The sequence below is a fragment of the Aythya marila genome (genome assembly GCF_965140915.1).
Source record: "Aythya marila genome assembly, chromosome: 1".
In the NCBI taxonomy this organism is placed as follows: Eukaryota; Metazoa; Chordata; class Aves; order Anseriformes; family Anatidae; genus Aythya; species Aythya marila.
The window spans coordinates 96,466,453-96,479,668 of record NC_139042.1 but is presented as its reverse complement, the minus strand read 5'-3'; the positions used below and the strand labels follow the sequence as shown (position 1 = coordinate 96,479,668).

General features: G+C 36.3%; 1 protein-coding gene across 2 annotated transcripts in view; it reads right to left on the bottom strand.

Annotated features, from left to right (window-relative positions):
* Nucleotides 1-13,216, bottom strand: part of GART (phosphoribosylglycinamide formyltransferase, phosphoribosylglycinamide synthetase, phosphoribosylaminoimidazole synthetase) — a 38,095-nt gene that overhangs the window by 9,831 nt on the left and 15,048 nt on the right. For both annotated transcript variants that reach the window (XM_082781644.1, XM_082781645.1), the window contains exons 6-15: nucleotides 12,379-12,447; nucleotides 10,344-10,469; nucleotides 9,320-9,407; nucleotides 8,879-8,964; nucleotides 8,127-8,295; nucleotides 7,294-7,525; nucleotides 5,017-5,111; nucleotides 4,261-4,370; nucleotides 3,468-3,666; nucleotides 177-425 (exon numbers count right to left, since the gene is read on the bottom strand). In XM_082781644.1, coding sequence (XP_082637770.1) covers nucleotides 177-425; nucleotides 3,468-3,666; nucleotides 4,261-4,370; nucleotides 5,017-5,111; nucleotides 7,294-7,525; nucleotides 8,127-8,295; nucleotides 8,879-8,964; nucleotides 9,320-9,407; nucleotides 10,344-10,469; nucleotides 12,379-12,447 — 1,423 coding nt within the window. The remainder of the gene's footprint in view (nucleotides 1-176; nucleotides 426-3,467; nucleotides 3,667-4,260; nucleotides 4,371-5,016; nucleotides 5,112-7,293; nucleotides 7,526-8,126; nucleotides 8,296-8,878; nucleotides 8,965-9,319; nucleotides 9,408-10,343; nucleotides 10,470-12,378; nucleotides 12,448-13,216) is intronic.

Below are 13,216 nucleotides of genomic sequence, written 5' to 3'. Positions count from 1 at the left end.
CACCCTTCATTTCTTTCCTGCATATGTGGAAAAAAAAAAAAAGATGAGAAAATCTTTGAGAATCGAGTAATTTTTCCAGTGCTTTAGCAAAGTTATAAGCAAAGGCACAGGCAAAACAATAGTGTGCATTTGCCTGTTCAGAAGTACAAGCAAAGAAACTGCGTTACAAACAGTACCTAATGTCTGATCACCAGAGACGCCAACTGGAGAAGAGAAGTCTAATGATGACTTTTCAACAATCTTCCTTACAAGGCTGTACCCATTGCTGTGAACCCCAGAAGAAGCCACTCCAATAACCATGTCCCCATCAGCAATTCTCTCCAGCTGGGGCAGCATCTGCCCTCGCTCTACTGCACCGACGGCAAAGCCTGCTAGGTCGTACTCTCCAGGGGGGTACATGCCTGGCATTTCAGCAGTTTCTCCTCCTGTGAGAATGAAAAAAAAAAAGTGAAGGGGCTATTGGAAAACACTTGGACCAGTGCACATGCATTTTTTTAAAAGTTTTAAACTCATAAGGCATTAACGGATGGAGATTTTTTTAGTTAGACAAACATTAAAAGTAATTAAAAACACACATTTATCACAGGCCTTCTAATTGAGCAAGCAAACTGGGAAAGAGCCTTTCCTCCCTCACTCTGAGGAAGAGTATCACATTGCCGTGCATTCATATTTTAAAATCAAAGCACATGGTTAGTGGGCTAGTGCTTCTTATCTCCAAATTTCTGCCAGGTTTAACATTCTCCATTAAAGACTTACAAGATACAAGAAACTCATTAAAGAACCTCAAAGGTGTGATACAGCTATTAGTTTCACTTGCCTCCACAAAGATTTTGCATATATTACTCTTCTGTCTGCCACTCCTGCCCACAACCTGGGCGCCATTATCACCACGGCTCTAAACATCTGAGATTTATAGACTCTTTTGGGAGGACACCCCTAACAGCGAGCCTTTCCTAGCTATCCATGTCACTGAAAAAAATGTGTAGGTCATTCTACTCATCCCGATTATGAGAACACCATTGTGTTTTGTCCTGAAAGCCATGTTTTGTCTGGCTGACCTCATTCAGAATGCAGTTTGAAAAGGTAATTTTCCAAGCTTGCATAAAAATGCGTAACAATGCTCAGACAGCATTCCCTCTCTCTACATGCACCAACACTGGCTCCATTAGTGCCCTTCAGGTATAAGCTGATGGTCTTCACTGTTCTGCCTGTCACATCTCATTCAGTCTAACAAGACAAAATTGCTGTGTTTAATACATGAAATGAGCATTCACTGCTCACTCCGAAGTTCTCTGAACAGCCATCTTCACACTACTACCTCATACTCCCAAGCACCTGGTGATAAGGCGACGGGAAATGACCTCAAGTTGCACCAGGGAAGGTTCAGGCTGGATATTAGGAGAAGTTTCTTTACTGAAAGGGCTGCTCAATGTTTGACTGCTGCTCAGTGCTAGATTCTCTGGAACCTTTTCCAGGTTTCTACTCTACACTGCTAAAACCAACTTTAACATCAAAGTACATGCTGAGAAGTTTCACTTGCTTAGATATATTTGTTTAAAACCATATTTAATAACATTTGTGCAAAACCAAACTTTTAGATGTGTCCTTCAGTACTGCACTATTTAGTGGTATGATGAGCTTAAGGTGTTTGAGCTGAATATTCAGCTAGTGCAGAAATACAAGGTAAGAATTCAGGAACATGTTATAGACAAGACTTTTATGAGGTGATACTGTACATCGACATGCTCAGTGTGTGCACACTAAAATGAATGTGTTAAGCTGGAGCCCAAACTGAAATTTATTTTAATGATTGAGGCCACAGAAAAGTGTTTCTGCTTTGGATTCAGTTACTGCATCCACTCTGTCCCTTCCTTCTGAGAGTGCCATAAATTTTGGGAAGCAAATAACGACTGTTTTCTTTATGAGTTCCAACTTATTTTTATGTTAGCACAAAAAGGATATTCACCAACCCATTTACAATTTTGGAGGTATTATTTTATGGTATTAATTTACAAATGAACAACACCCTTTGTAGTTTTAAAGTCTTCCAACTGGAAGTAAAATCTTCAAATTTCAGTAAGTAATTTCATCGTAAGATTTCACCTAACATGTACTTATGCTGAAGTATGAATGGATTGATTATATTTGATAAACTGAGAGACTACTAAAACAAACATAAAACTGGCAAACAGCTCATGCAGAAAAAATATAAAACATAACATAAATAGCCCCTTGTTCGTAGCATGTAAACTCCTTTAAAATAAGATAATCTCAGAACACACTTTTGTTGCCAACTTTTTTAAAGGAGCCAAAAAAAAAAGGGACAGTTACACTATTACCAGTTATCAAGTGGTACATAAAGTAAGATAATTTGATCCGTTACTTTTATTCTCAAATCAAAAGCCTTTTTTGAAAAATTAGGATAATTCTCCAAGTAGTTTTTTTATAAAAGGGAAAACTATACAAGGAAACATATTTTTGGGATTAAAAATTTCATTGCATTAAAATTTAACCCTGCGTTGTATTCCTTTTATAAACTAAAGGTGTAAACAAAACAATGTCTTTTTCACTGACCTACAAATATTTTTAGAGTTGAACAGTTTTAAAGTTGTTATTTTTTATGAATTGAAATCTTGTATTATTTTCACAGATTACTAGATTACTGTATAACAGAATACATATATAATTTGTTAGTAAAACGTACTGTGTGCTTTTATTGTAGGGCTGAAAAGGGAAATGCTCAAATTTGAGTCTTAAGAGCTTCAAATATAAATCTTCAGTATGTCTGCAACAGACAAGTAGTTTTGCTACTACTGTAACTAATGAAACCTGGTTTATTCACTTATTTCTGAACTTCTGTGTCTTAAGAACTGAGCTCCAACTGAAGCTTTTCCTTCATCGATAAGGGTATTTTTCTGGTTTTCAAGTTTTATGAGGCTTGTGGACATTACATGCCTGGGAGATCTCTACCCTTCCTGACAGATTTGGTTAAAATCAGCCAAGAGTTTCAAAGGATAATGTGTACACACACAGGGACATGTGCATGCACAGCAACACATACAAATCTCATTTCAAGGAAAACTTTAGGATTTCCTTTAGGATAAAGGATAAAAAACCCAGAAACCTAGTTGGCATGTTTTCAAAATCTACTTGAAAAACATGAAGTATTAAAAGACATTTAATACTAGTTCTTAGGTTTTTTAGGTAGCAGTTATAGTTGCAAAGTTAAATGAAAAGATGGGAATAAGAAAATTTATATGCAACTTCCTGAGCTAAGGCAACATTTGTAAAGTACCGTCTCCTTCCAGTGGGCAGAGATCATGTTCTCTGAAAGCAGGGACATGTGAACCTTTTTTTTCTACACCTCTGACATTCTTTAATAGAGCCAGAAAACAACCACATTACAGCAATTATAAAGAGATTGCATATGGCCTTTCACACCCTTTAAAGAAAAAGCGTGTTCATACCCAAAAGAGCACATCCTGCCTTTTTGCATGCTTCAGCTATTCCTGCAATGACCCCCTGAGCCACTTCAACGTCAAGTTTACCGCAGGCAAAATAGTCAAGGAAGAAGAGGGGCTCTGCGCCTTGAGCCAGGATGTCATTGACACACATAGCAACCAGGTCTTGACCTATAGTGTCATGTTTCTTACACACTTGTGCAATCTGCAAAACACAGCGAGAGAACCTGTTTGTTAGCTTACAGAAACTGAAACACAAGCAGAGTCTGCAATGGAAGGGGATCAAAAGCATGCGGTTCCTCTAGAGGCTTTCTGAGGAGCAGCTCCAGATATTATCCTTTCCATGAGCCTCTCCTAAAATTTTATTTTTGGAGTTGTTACTTTATCAGTTGGGAAGTACAAAACAAACTTCACGGAAGGAGACTGAACTGGAAAGGGTTTCATTGCAGTTTGCATTTACTCCACAGCAACCGTATAATTGAATGTTTTCCCCATGAGTAACCTTTTTGAGGATGGAGGTTCTTCCTCAGTGAAATGGTGTACTGGCTATGCACTTAATACTAAAAATGAGCTATTTTAAGCATCTGTTCCAATAAGGCTATTTACATGCTGAAAGTTATACGTATATTAAATTATTTTATGTGTAGGAGGGCAATTTCATTTTTCATTCCCTTTTTAGAAATACAAATAAGTATTTCTAAACATAACTCATATTTTATGATAAAACATGGACAGTGGTGTGATTAAGCAGTTTCCCCTTTGTACTGTTTTCCTTGCTTTACATGGATTTTCACATTACCTTGAGTTTTGTGCCAACACCATCGGTTCCAGATACCAGGATAGGATCTTTGTAACCAGCTGCTTTCAAATCAAAGAGGCCAGCAAATCCTCCAAGCTCTGCATTGCAGCCTGCCAGACAGAAGAAATAGGAGAAAATACTAAACTTTTACTTTCATGGGTTTCTCCAGGATCTCCAGCACATTAGCTAATTCTCTCTGTAATCTCTCAACATGACTTTGAGTTGTCACAAGGAGACTTTCCTCTGACATTTACAGCCTCTTCACAGAGACACAGAAGCTCCTAATCCTCTTAAGTTTGCTTTGTTGTTGTTGTTGTTTTTTAACTTCATTACTATTTAAAGCTAAAAATCCAAAACTTTGTAACTGAACATTCAATAATTACTGAGACTGATATACATCGCCCTTGCATTTAGCATTTTTCTGAAAAACAGAAAAGGAATTGTGGGAACAGTTTGAAGCCTGCTGCTTTCTAGGAAAGGATAACTAGGCATTTTCCCAATGGAATTCCCCTTTCTCGTTGTTACTACTGCTTACAGTCCTTGTTGCTAAGAGTGGTTAGAATACGGTAAGTGTGGTCATCTTAAAACTAAGCTTGATTAAATACTGAGAGAGACAAATATGACTGGAAATACTATGACTGCTAAGAAATGTCTTATTGCATGTGTGTGTGTGTGTGTGTATGTCTCTCTATTTTTCTCTCATAAGACTCTTTGCTATGAACTGACTGAAACAGGAATAAAGGATACAATTCTTACCTGACCTTGACGTGGCTGCAGCTAGGGGTTTAATTTTCTGAACCAAAGTATTCCCTGCTGCGATGTCTACCCCACTGTTTTTGTAAGTCAGGCCTCTGAAAGATTGTTAAAATTGTTATGGCAATCGATTTCTAAATGCACAAACACATTTTAAAATATTAATTACTTCTTTATACCATTGCTTCACTAAGGAGATTAACCATTCGGAATCTTATTCTGCTGTCAATGAAGTTTTTCAAGTATCATCTATGTTCTCCTACATGCACATTAACTTTGATCATATAAAATAATTTCTAAGTATTGCAGTATTCGTGTCAGGCAGGCTCAATGACTCAAAGGTTAATCTTTTTCCTGTTTGGAACCTGACCTCACACATATACCTGAAGACAGGGAGTATCGTACCAAAGATACAAAATTTCATGGATTTGCACCACAGATTGTTTGCTGTAAGCAGTATTCAAATATTTCCAGGTATACTGAAGACAGTATCAGAGCAAAAATACCATCTGATATCCAGTAATATACCATGATTTAAAAAAAAAAAAAAAAAAAAAAAAAAAAAAAAGCAACAACAATGTAAATGGATCAGGTTTTGTAGGGTTTGAATCCCTGGGATGGATGCTGACACATCAGTAGTGTTGTTCCTATGGTCACAACAAAATGTATACAAAAAACAGTGCTAAATCAGAACACCTCAGATAGCTTTTCAAAAGCAAAGTAAGTCAATATTCCTCTGTGACACTTTGAGAGTTTAACAACTGCAGCTTAAAGTTGTCTCTCCTTATAACCTGGAATGATACCACCACAAAACCAACTTTTTTTTTTTTTTTCATGCAATTTGTCTGTTCCCCTGTTCACAGAGTGACCTTTTTGTTTTGGAGATCACAAGATTAATGACTTTTAATTACAGGTACGATGAAACAAGAGCTGTGCTATCAAGGAAATACAAAGGTAGCTGCACACACATTATATCACTGCTCGAAAATTTGCAAGAGGAAAATAATTACAAGCAGCAGCAGTTCAGCCTGTGAATAAGACTCCAAAAAATCTTACCCTGCAATAACAAGTGACCAGAGCCAGCCCCTTTCAGTCTGAAAATAATCAATACTTGACATAATTTCACCTTATTTTTAAAAGCATGGTATTTACTTTGATTGTTTAAAAGGAGAGTTTTTTTTTTTTTTTTTTTTTTTCTTAAATAAATATTTTGGATATTTCCACAGAGAGAAATGCATAGGACTGCATTAGTCCTGCCAAACTGCCAAGAGAAGGCGTCCCCAGCTTTACAGGGCCAATCATCAACCTTCCTGAATGTGGCCCTGGCCCATGAACTCAGTGCTTTAGAGAACTATTAATTAAAGTATCCTCTTCTCACACAATGTCAATACAAATACCAATTATTTATCTTCACATAAATTTCTCAAGAGATGCACAGTACTTGAAAAAGAAGACCAGGTAGGAACACCCTTGTTCATTTAGTAAATTTATTGATTATAATTTTACAATAAACTAATCAGTATACACTGTTAGCAAAAATTAAAAACTTGCTGGTATGCTTCAAAGACTACAAAATAAGCTACTATCAAAAGTTACGTTTTGAGCTAACTGGAGAATAAACAGGCAGATAGGCTTTATATTAGGTAAAAATGAGTCAAAAATTTTGCAAGAAATTCTCAGTAACATCAGAGGCACAGTAGGACATGCTGCTTTAAAAAAATATGCTCTCTCAAGACCGTTAAACCAAATACTGTGAAAATAAAAAGAATAATAATAAAAAAGAATGATACATTCTACCTATTTTTTTGCAGGCTATTATAGTATTATGCATATCTCAATAAGTAGGTGATTCAAGACCATTTTACTGTTCCTAGAGACTCTAAAATGAACCAGTAAAATAGCTCAAACTTCGTTCATGCATCCATTTCATGATACTAACGTTAGACTTTTCAACAACAAATTTAGAGCAAAAGCTATGGTTCAGGGTCTAAGAAACAGAAGTTCACCTTTCATAAAGCAGACATAGCACAGACAGCACAAGTTACTTGTGCTCGCCACTGCAGCTTAATCCCAACTTAGGGAATTAAGTGCGTGGATCAAAGAGTTAACAAAAAGCCTGTTCCTTCCTTGGCTGGTCCTGTTTAGACTGCTCACAGGGATGCCAGTTAAAACTTGTCTAGAGTTACGCACAATCAACATCAGTTTATTAATGTAAACTAGTGATGTCTTTAAGTCCCTTTTATATCAGTTATTTCCATCTCAAGTATTTCAGATATCTACCTGGATTGACTCAGGAAAGCTATAGCCCGATAACCAATGTCCTTCCTATAAATGGCACCCTTGAAATTTATGGCTGCTACTCCCTTGTTGGCTTCTTGCAGTGCTGTCATTAGATCTTCTTTAACAGCAGTTACTGTAAGGACTCTTCCTCCACTAGTCACCACTTTGCCATCCTTCAGGGCCGTGCCTGCATGGAACACCTCCAGTCCTAGTTCTTTAGCCTTGGAAAGTCCTGTGTTTGTTGTTTAATAAAATAAATGCAGAAGAAAATGAGTTGATTAGAACATTTCTCTATTACATTACAAACACATAAATTTTCAGCACTTACTGACTGCCTAGAAACCACAAACAAATTCAGTGTGATTATTCTGAGAAATAAGAATATTTTTTTAAAAACTATGTTTTGTTGATAGATGAGTCTGCTGCTTCTATGCTCAGAGACAGAAAAAGGTATTTAGCTGAAACATCTGCATACAGCATTTAATTGCAGATAGATTTTATACTTCACTGACACAGAGACTACAAAACGTATCAATATCAACACCTTGTAAGAATCAGTAATCGCCCCAGAAGCAATTAACAGTAAAACATATTAAAGAAATGCTATAAAACTTAACAATACAGTGTGGAGATTTCTAAATGCTATGGCTGTGTTACCAATAATCTTTGATGTGTGAAAATTCAGTTGTCTCTTGCTGACCTGACCCATAATCACAGGATCGTAAGTTTCTGTGAATCTGGGTTATACTGATTCACCTTCATCAGGCAAAATGAAAGGCTGGAGAGAGGACAGGAGAGGAATCGACTTCTGCACTTTCTCCTGCTGTATTTACCTGTTATTTCCAAACCCTTGGGATAGGCTCCTGGATATCCTTCACTAGCCATCACCACGGTCACAGCTGCACTGTCTTCAAACCAAACTGGCATGGAACTAGACAACTTTTTATTGATAACTGCTTGCATAACTTCATACAAATCACTTTTCAACAGTGGAAGAATTACCTACAAAAATAGAGATTTAGGAAATTGAAGAAAACAATGTAACATTTTTACATTTTCTTCCCTGAGCTTTTCAAAATAATACTGCATCAGTAAATGAAAATACTATTTTTTGTGGTATTTTCACACATATGTACAAGTTGTGCATCACATATGTACCTTTAATTCTCTTCCTTAAACATAGTTTCTATGAGTAAAAGAACTACCTTTTCTCCTAACGGCAGAGGCCTAAAAACCTTACTGTGTTCTGAAGAACAGAAATTAAGAGTCAGGGAGTGGGGAAAGGATGTGTTTGCTTCTTCAAGTTAAAAAAAAAAAAAGATCCCATTCCATTCTGGAAAAGATAGGAAAGCACTGAGTTCCACTCAAGCTTACCCTTGTAACACCCACATTTGAGTATATATGATGTGTTGAAATCTGGAATAGAACAAGCTCATAACAGACTTTCTGTCTTGAATAAACAAACCAAATATTTTAAGTCTCAGAGCAACTGGCAGATTATTCATCTGAAAGTTAGTTAAGAATAATGGTAGATGGCATCAGAATACTCTCCCCTACTGATAAATTGTCATTTACCGATGCTCACCTGACATTCTGGGTCACCGAATCTGCAGTTAAACTCTAGAACTTTAGGTCCATCTTTGGTAAGCATTAACCCAGCATAAAGCACACCTAGAATAAAAATATACAAAACTCTATCTGAGCAACTGCATAGGTCATTTGTTTTTAATCTACTCATGGCAGTGCTAAACAGGAAAACACATTCAGTGTTCATTTAAAGCTAGAATGTTAACACTTCTTTTCAACTGTTGTTCTTTCTGCTCGTTCTCATTTGACAATTACCAACCATCAATGAAAAGATATCAATTGTTTTCAATGGACTTTAAATCAAGCCACTAATGCCAAACAGTTTTCAAATAAATCAAAGCTATCTTCCCTCACCTACAGTGTGAGTTAGGCCCATAAAGAGGACAAAACAAAACTTTCTCTTTAAAATTAAAAAAAACAAACAAACTTTTATGCATACCAAAATAGGGGACACCTTCTTTCCTCATGCCATCAACAGTTTTCTGAAGAATGGTATCTCTTATTTTCAGCAGCATATCTTTAGAAATCTAATAAAACAGGATTAGAAAACAGTCTTTGTAAAAAGGGAATGCATGATTTTCCTACTGTTATGGCTAGCATTTTGGAGAGTCAAGCAGAACACTTCAATGGGCTGCTGCACATTCCAACACATGCTTCAAACAAGGGAAAGCTAGTACTTTTTTCCTTTCTCCACAGAATAAATACTACAGCATTAATACAACAGGTTACATTTCTTCAGACATGTGGCTCTAGATCTAGATCTGCATGTGCAATTAATTAGTCCCACTGGCTTCACTAGAACAAACCATTTGCACAGACGTACTGGCATTCAGATAGGGGCTCCCGAAGACAAATCACTGTTGGAAAATACTGGGGTTGCTGATTGCATTTTGTTCAATAAAACAAGCTTTACAGAGGAACAGAGGATTTTTCTTTAATAAAAAAGAAAAAGGAATGGCCATGACATAGGTGAACAGAAAGCAAATTAAATCCTTTTACAAATAGACAGTTTGCAGAACAGAAACAAAACTAACTTGAGCTACAGCAAAGATTCATCATTAGCTTAGCCCAGAGCAAAATAAAAATGTGGTTAAACATGTAGTTCTAATGATGTTTATTCTGTTACACTTAGAATCATAAAATTATTTAGGTTGGAAAAGGCCTTCAAGATTATTGATCCCAACTTAAAAAAAAAAAAACAAACAACAAACAAGGTTACAAAAATAACAAAACTTCCATCTTCATAATTAGAAGTGATTCAGTAGAAATAGCTTTCTCTTTAGAGGAACAAATTTATCAAGTTACAGGCTTTAACTGTCTACGTTCGTTTTAGGCAACACTTTCCATCCACAAGATCCCACTCTCTCCACATCCTGTTAGTCATGATAGAATTGAAAATTCACAGATATTTTCAGTATTAGAGCTGTACTATGGTTACAACAAGATGTTTTCACATTTTTTACCTGAGGTGCTGGAGAATAAGCTCCCATTCCCCCAGTGTTAGGGCCTTCATCTCCATCCATTAATCTCTTGTGGTCCTGGGCTGGGGGCATGGGAGCAATTGTGACGCCATCTGTGAAACATAAGCACTAGAAAACAAGGAAAATAATTAAAACACAAGTATATGATTACAATTTCCTAAAGTGCAAAAAAGTGCAAATCTGTTTTATTTTTAGTGTTACAAAAATGGATATTTAAGAGTACTAAAAATACTGAAAAGGCTGAAAAAAAAAAAAAACTCACAGTGAAGTTACTTCCTCCCTCCCTCTCCTTTTCCCTGCTCTGGAAAGAAAATATTACATCCCTTTCAAAAACTCCTTTTCCTAATTGACAAAACTCCATTTGCTTTTACATTATTTGTAAATTACTTACATACCACACTATATATCTTCATAATAACATATCTGCTAACATCTTTTATAATTGATGCTCACTGTTTGGATTACTGATAGCAGTACTCATAAAAACAGAATCATTCAGGTTGGAAAAGACCTTTAAGATAATCTAGTCCAGTCTAACCTCATCTAGTCCAACTTTTATATTTAACATTTTATAATGCTAATTAAAAGACAACCCAGGATTTCTCTTCAAAACCTTAAAATGTCAGACTGTGAATATATAAAAAGCTACGGTCATTTGTGGAATGTGAATTATTTTGACGGGCAAGGCAAATAGTACTTTATTGCTATCAGTCAACTCAGGAAAAAGTAAAACAAAACAAAACTTTAAATTGCATGCTTTTGTTATTGTATTATATTACTGTAAATCTGCAGGTATTCTAAGGACCACACATTTTTCACCAGAGAATGGAGATCTGGATAAACCCTTACCCCCTTATCTGCTAATGAGGTCAAGCCAACCAAGAAGGAATAAGGATGACCAAAATTTGCAAGTCTAATTTTTTCATATCGGATGGGAAACCTGATTATGCAAAGACTAGAAACAGTTAGAGATGATCGCTTGCTTTATAAATACCACCACCTCCAAGATGAATGTTCACAATATCCAGTACAAGTCAATTGCAGCTCCGGGACTCGGGAACCTGAGCTGGTACTTGGCTGTTCTACTTCGGGCGATGCCAGTGTCAAGTTCCCATGCCACCTCAAAACCTAGGCTCTAATTCTCCTTTACACTCTGCTAATTAAATCAGATTTATTTTATTTTATTTTTTAATGAAGGAGCTGCATCATGAAGGAAATGTTCTCTCTACATCTGCAAAGTAAATCAGCGTTGTCAAAACATTCAACAGCCTTGTTTCCAGGTCCTTTGTCCCCGGGTGCACTTCCACATTGCAGTGTCTCTGGCAATGAAACTGCTTAAAGAGTATCCTGCCTGCACCTGTCTTGAGTTGCTTCTTCCTGTGCTCCAAAGGAGGTCACTGATCCCTCATGATATAGTTCAATATATCCCCTTTATTAGTGGAGCTGAAAGTCTCCATTCTCCCTTACTCCCAACCATTCTTCCTTCTCCTGCTCTACGCTTCACCACCCTGTTACTTGTATTGATTCAAATGGGACTGGACTATAAACCAGACCACAGAAAATATGCAAGTTGTTGTTGATCTCTTTAAAAAAAGGTTGTTAGTTTATAGCTCCATGAACAGGTAACTGGTATAACTGAATCAACAACAAATAGTAGTGAAGTGGTAGGAATAAGGAGGAGATTTTATGCTGTCTTTGATGCCAGGGAAATCATAACACAGATGTGCATGCTCAGTTACTTTCAAAATTTTTATGTTTTTATTTTTTCCCCATGGGGGAACAACTGATTACTGCCTGAGCTATTTTTATTTATAATATGAATTATTTTAACAGACTGCAGGAAGTTTGGTTCTTAACACATCTGCCTTTAATTAATAAAACTACATTTATGAACAGGTAACTGCTTCTAATTTAAGTAATAAAATCTTATGCATCCCTCCTATCGGTACTTACATGTTGTTTCCTAAATAACTTGAAAAAAGTATAATCTAAAGGTTATAGTGAGAAACACACTTACAGAAACTTCTTCTCCTTCAAGAAGTTCTTCAACAACAACCGTTTCCCCAGCTGTGCCAAAAGCCTTATCCTATATTAAAAAGAGAATCTCTTCAGTTCTGTGTTTCAGTCATTTTATAATAGTTAAAATGCAACAAGAAAAGCAAATACATCAGGAAAGATACATTCTCCATCCTGGATAAGTCAGTAGCAACAATAATATAATTGTTCCTCCTTTTTATTATCTTTTAACAAATGCAAATTCTATCTTGAATGTTTAAAAATTGCAGGTGATACTTAGGCTTTCTGAGTAATTCCTTGTGCTCTACCTGCTGAGGTTTGCACCCGTGATACTGAGGGCTTATAGCAATGACCACCAAGTCTGTAATCTGACCTTTTACTTTATAAGATAGTGAAATTACATAGAATGCACTGAAGTGTGGGGCGGGGGCAATATTTTCACATTCCAGTGCAAAGTTTGAACTGACTGTATGTTTACTAAATTAAGAACCACAACAGCACACTGACAAGAAAATTTTATATGTCTGTAAGACTCTTTAACACATGATAAAGTTTTGTGGTTTTTTTTTTTTGCTCAAGACAGAACAAGGTGACCACATGTTATGATTTGTCCAATAACCATACATGCACAACAAATTATGAGTGTAGACCATTTTCGGACCCTTGAAATACAACACGTATGACATATAACATCTCCTACAAATCAGCACAGCATTGTTGTATTGTAAGAGGCTGTGCTGCAGGCATCAGTTGAGGACCTGACCTGTGCAAGTTATTTTCCAGCTCTATGTTCCTAACCGTTCAGATGGAACTGCTTCATTTTGGTTCTCTTCAGATTT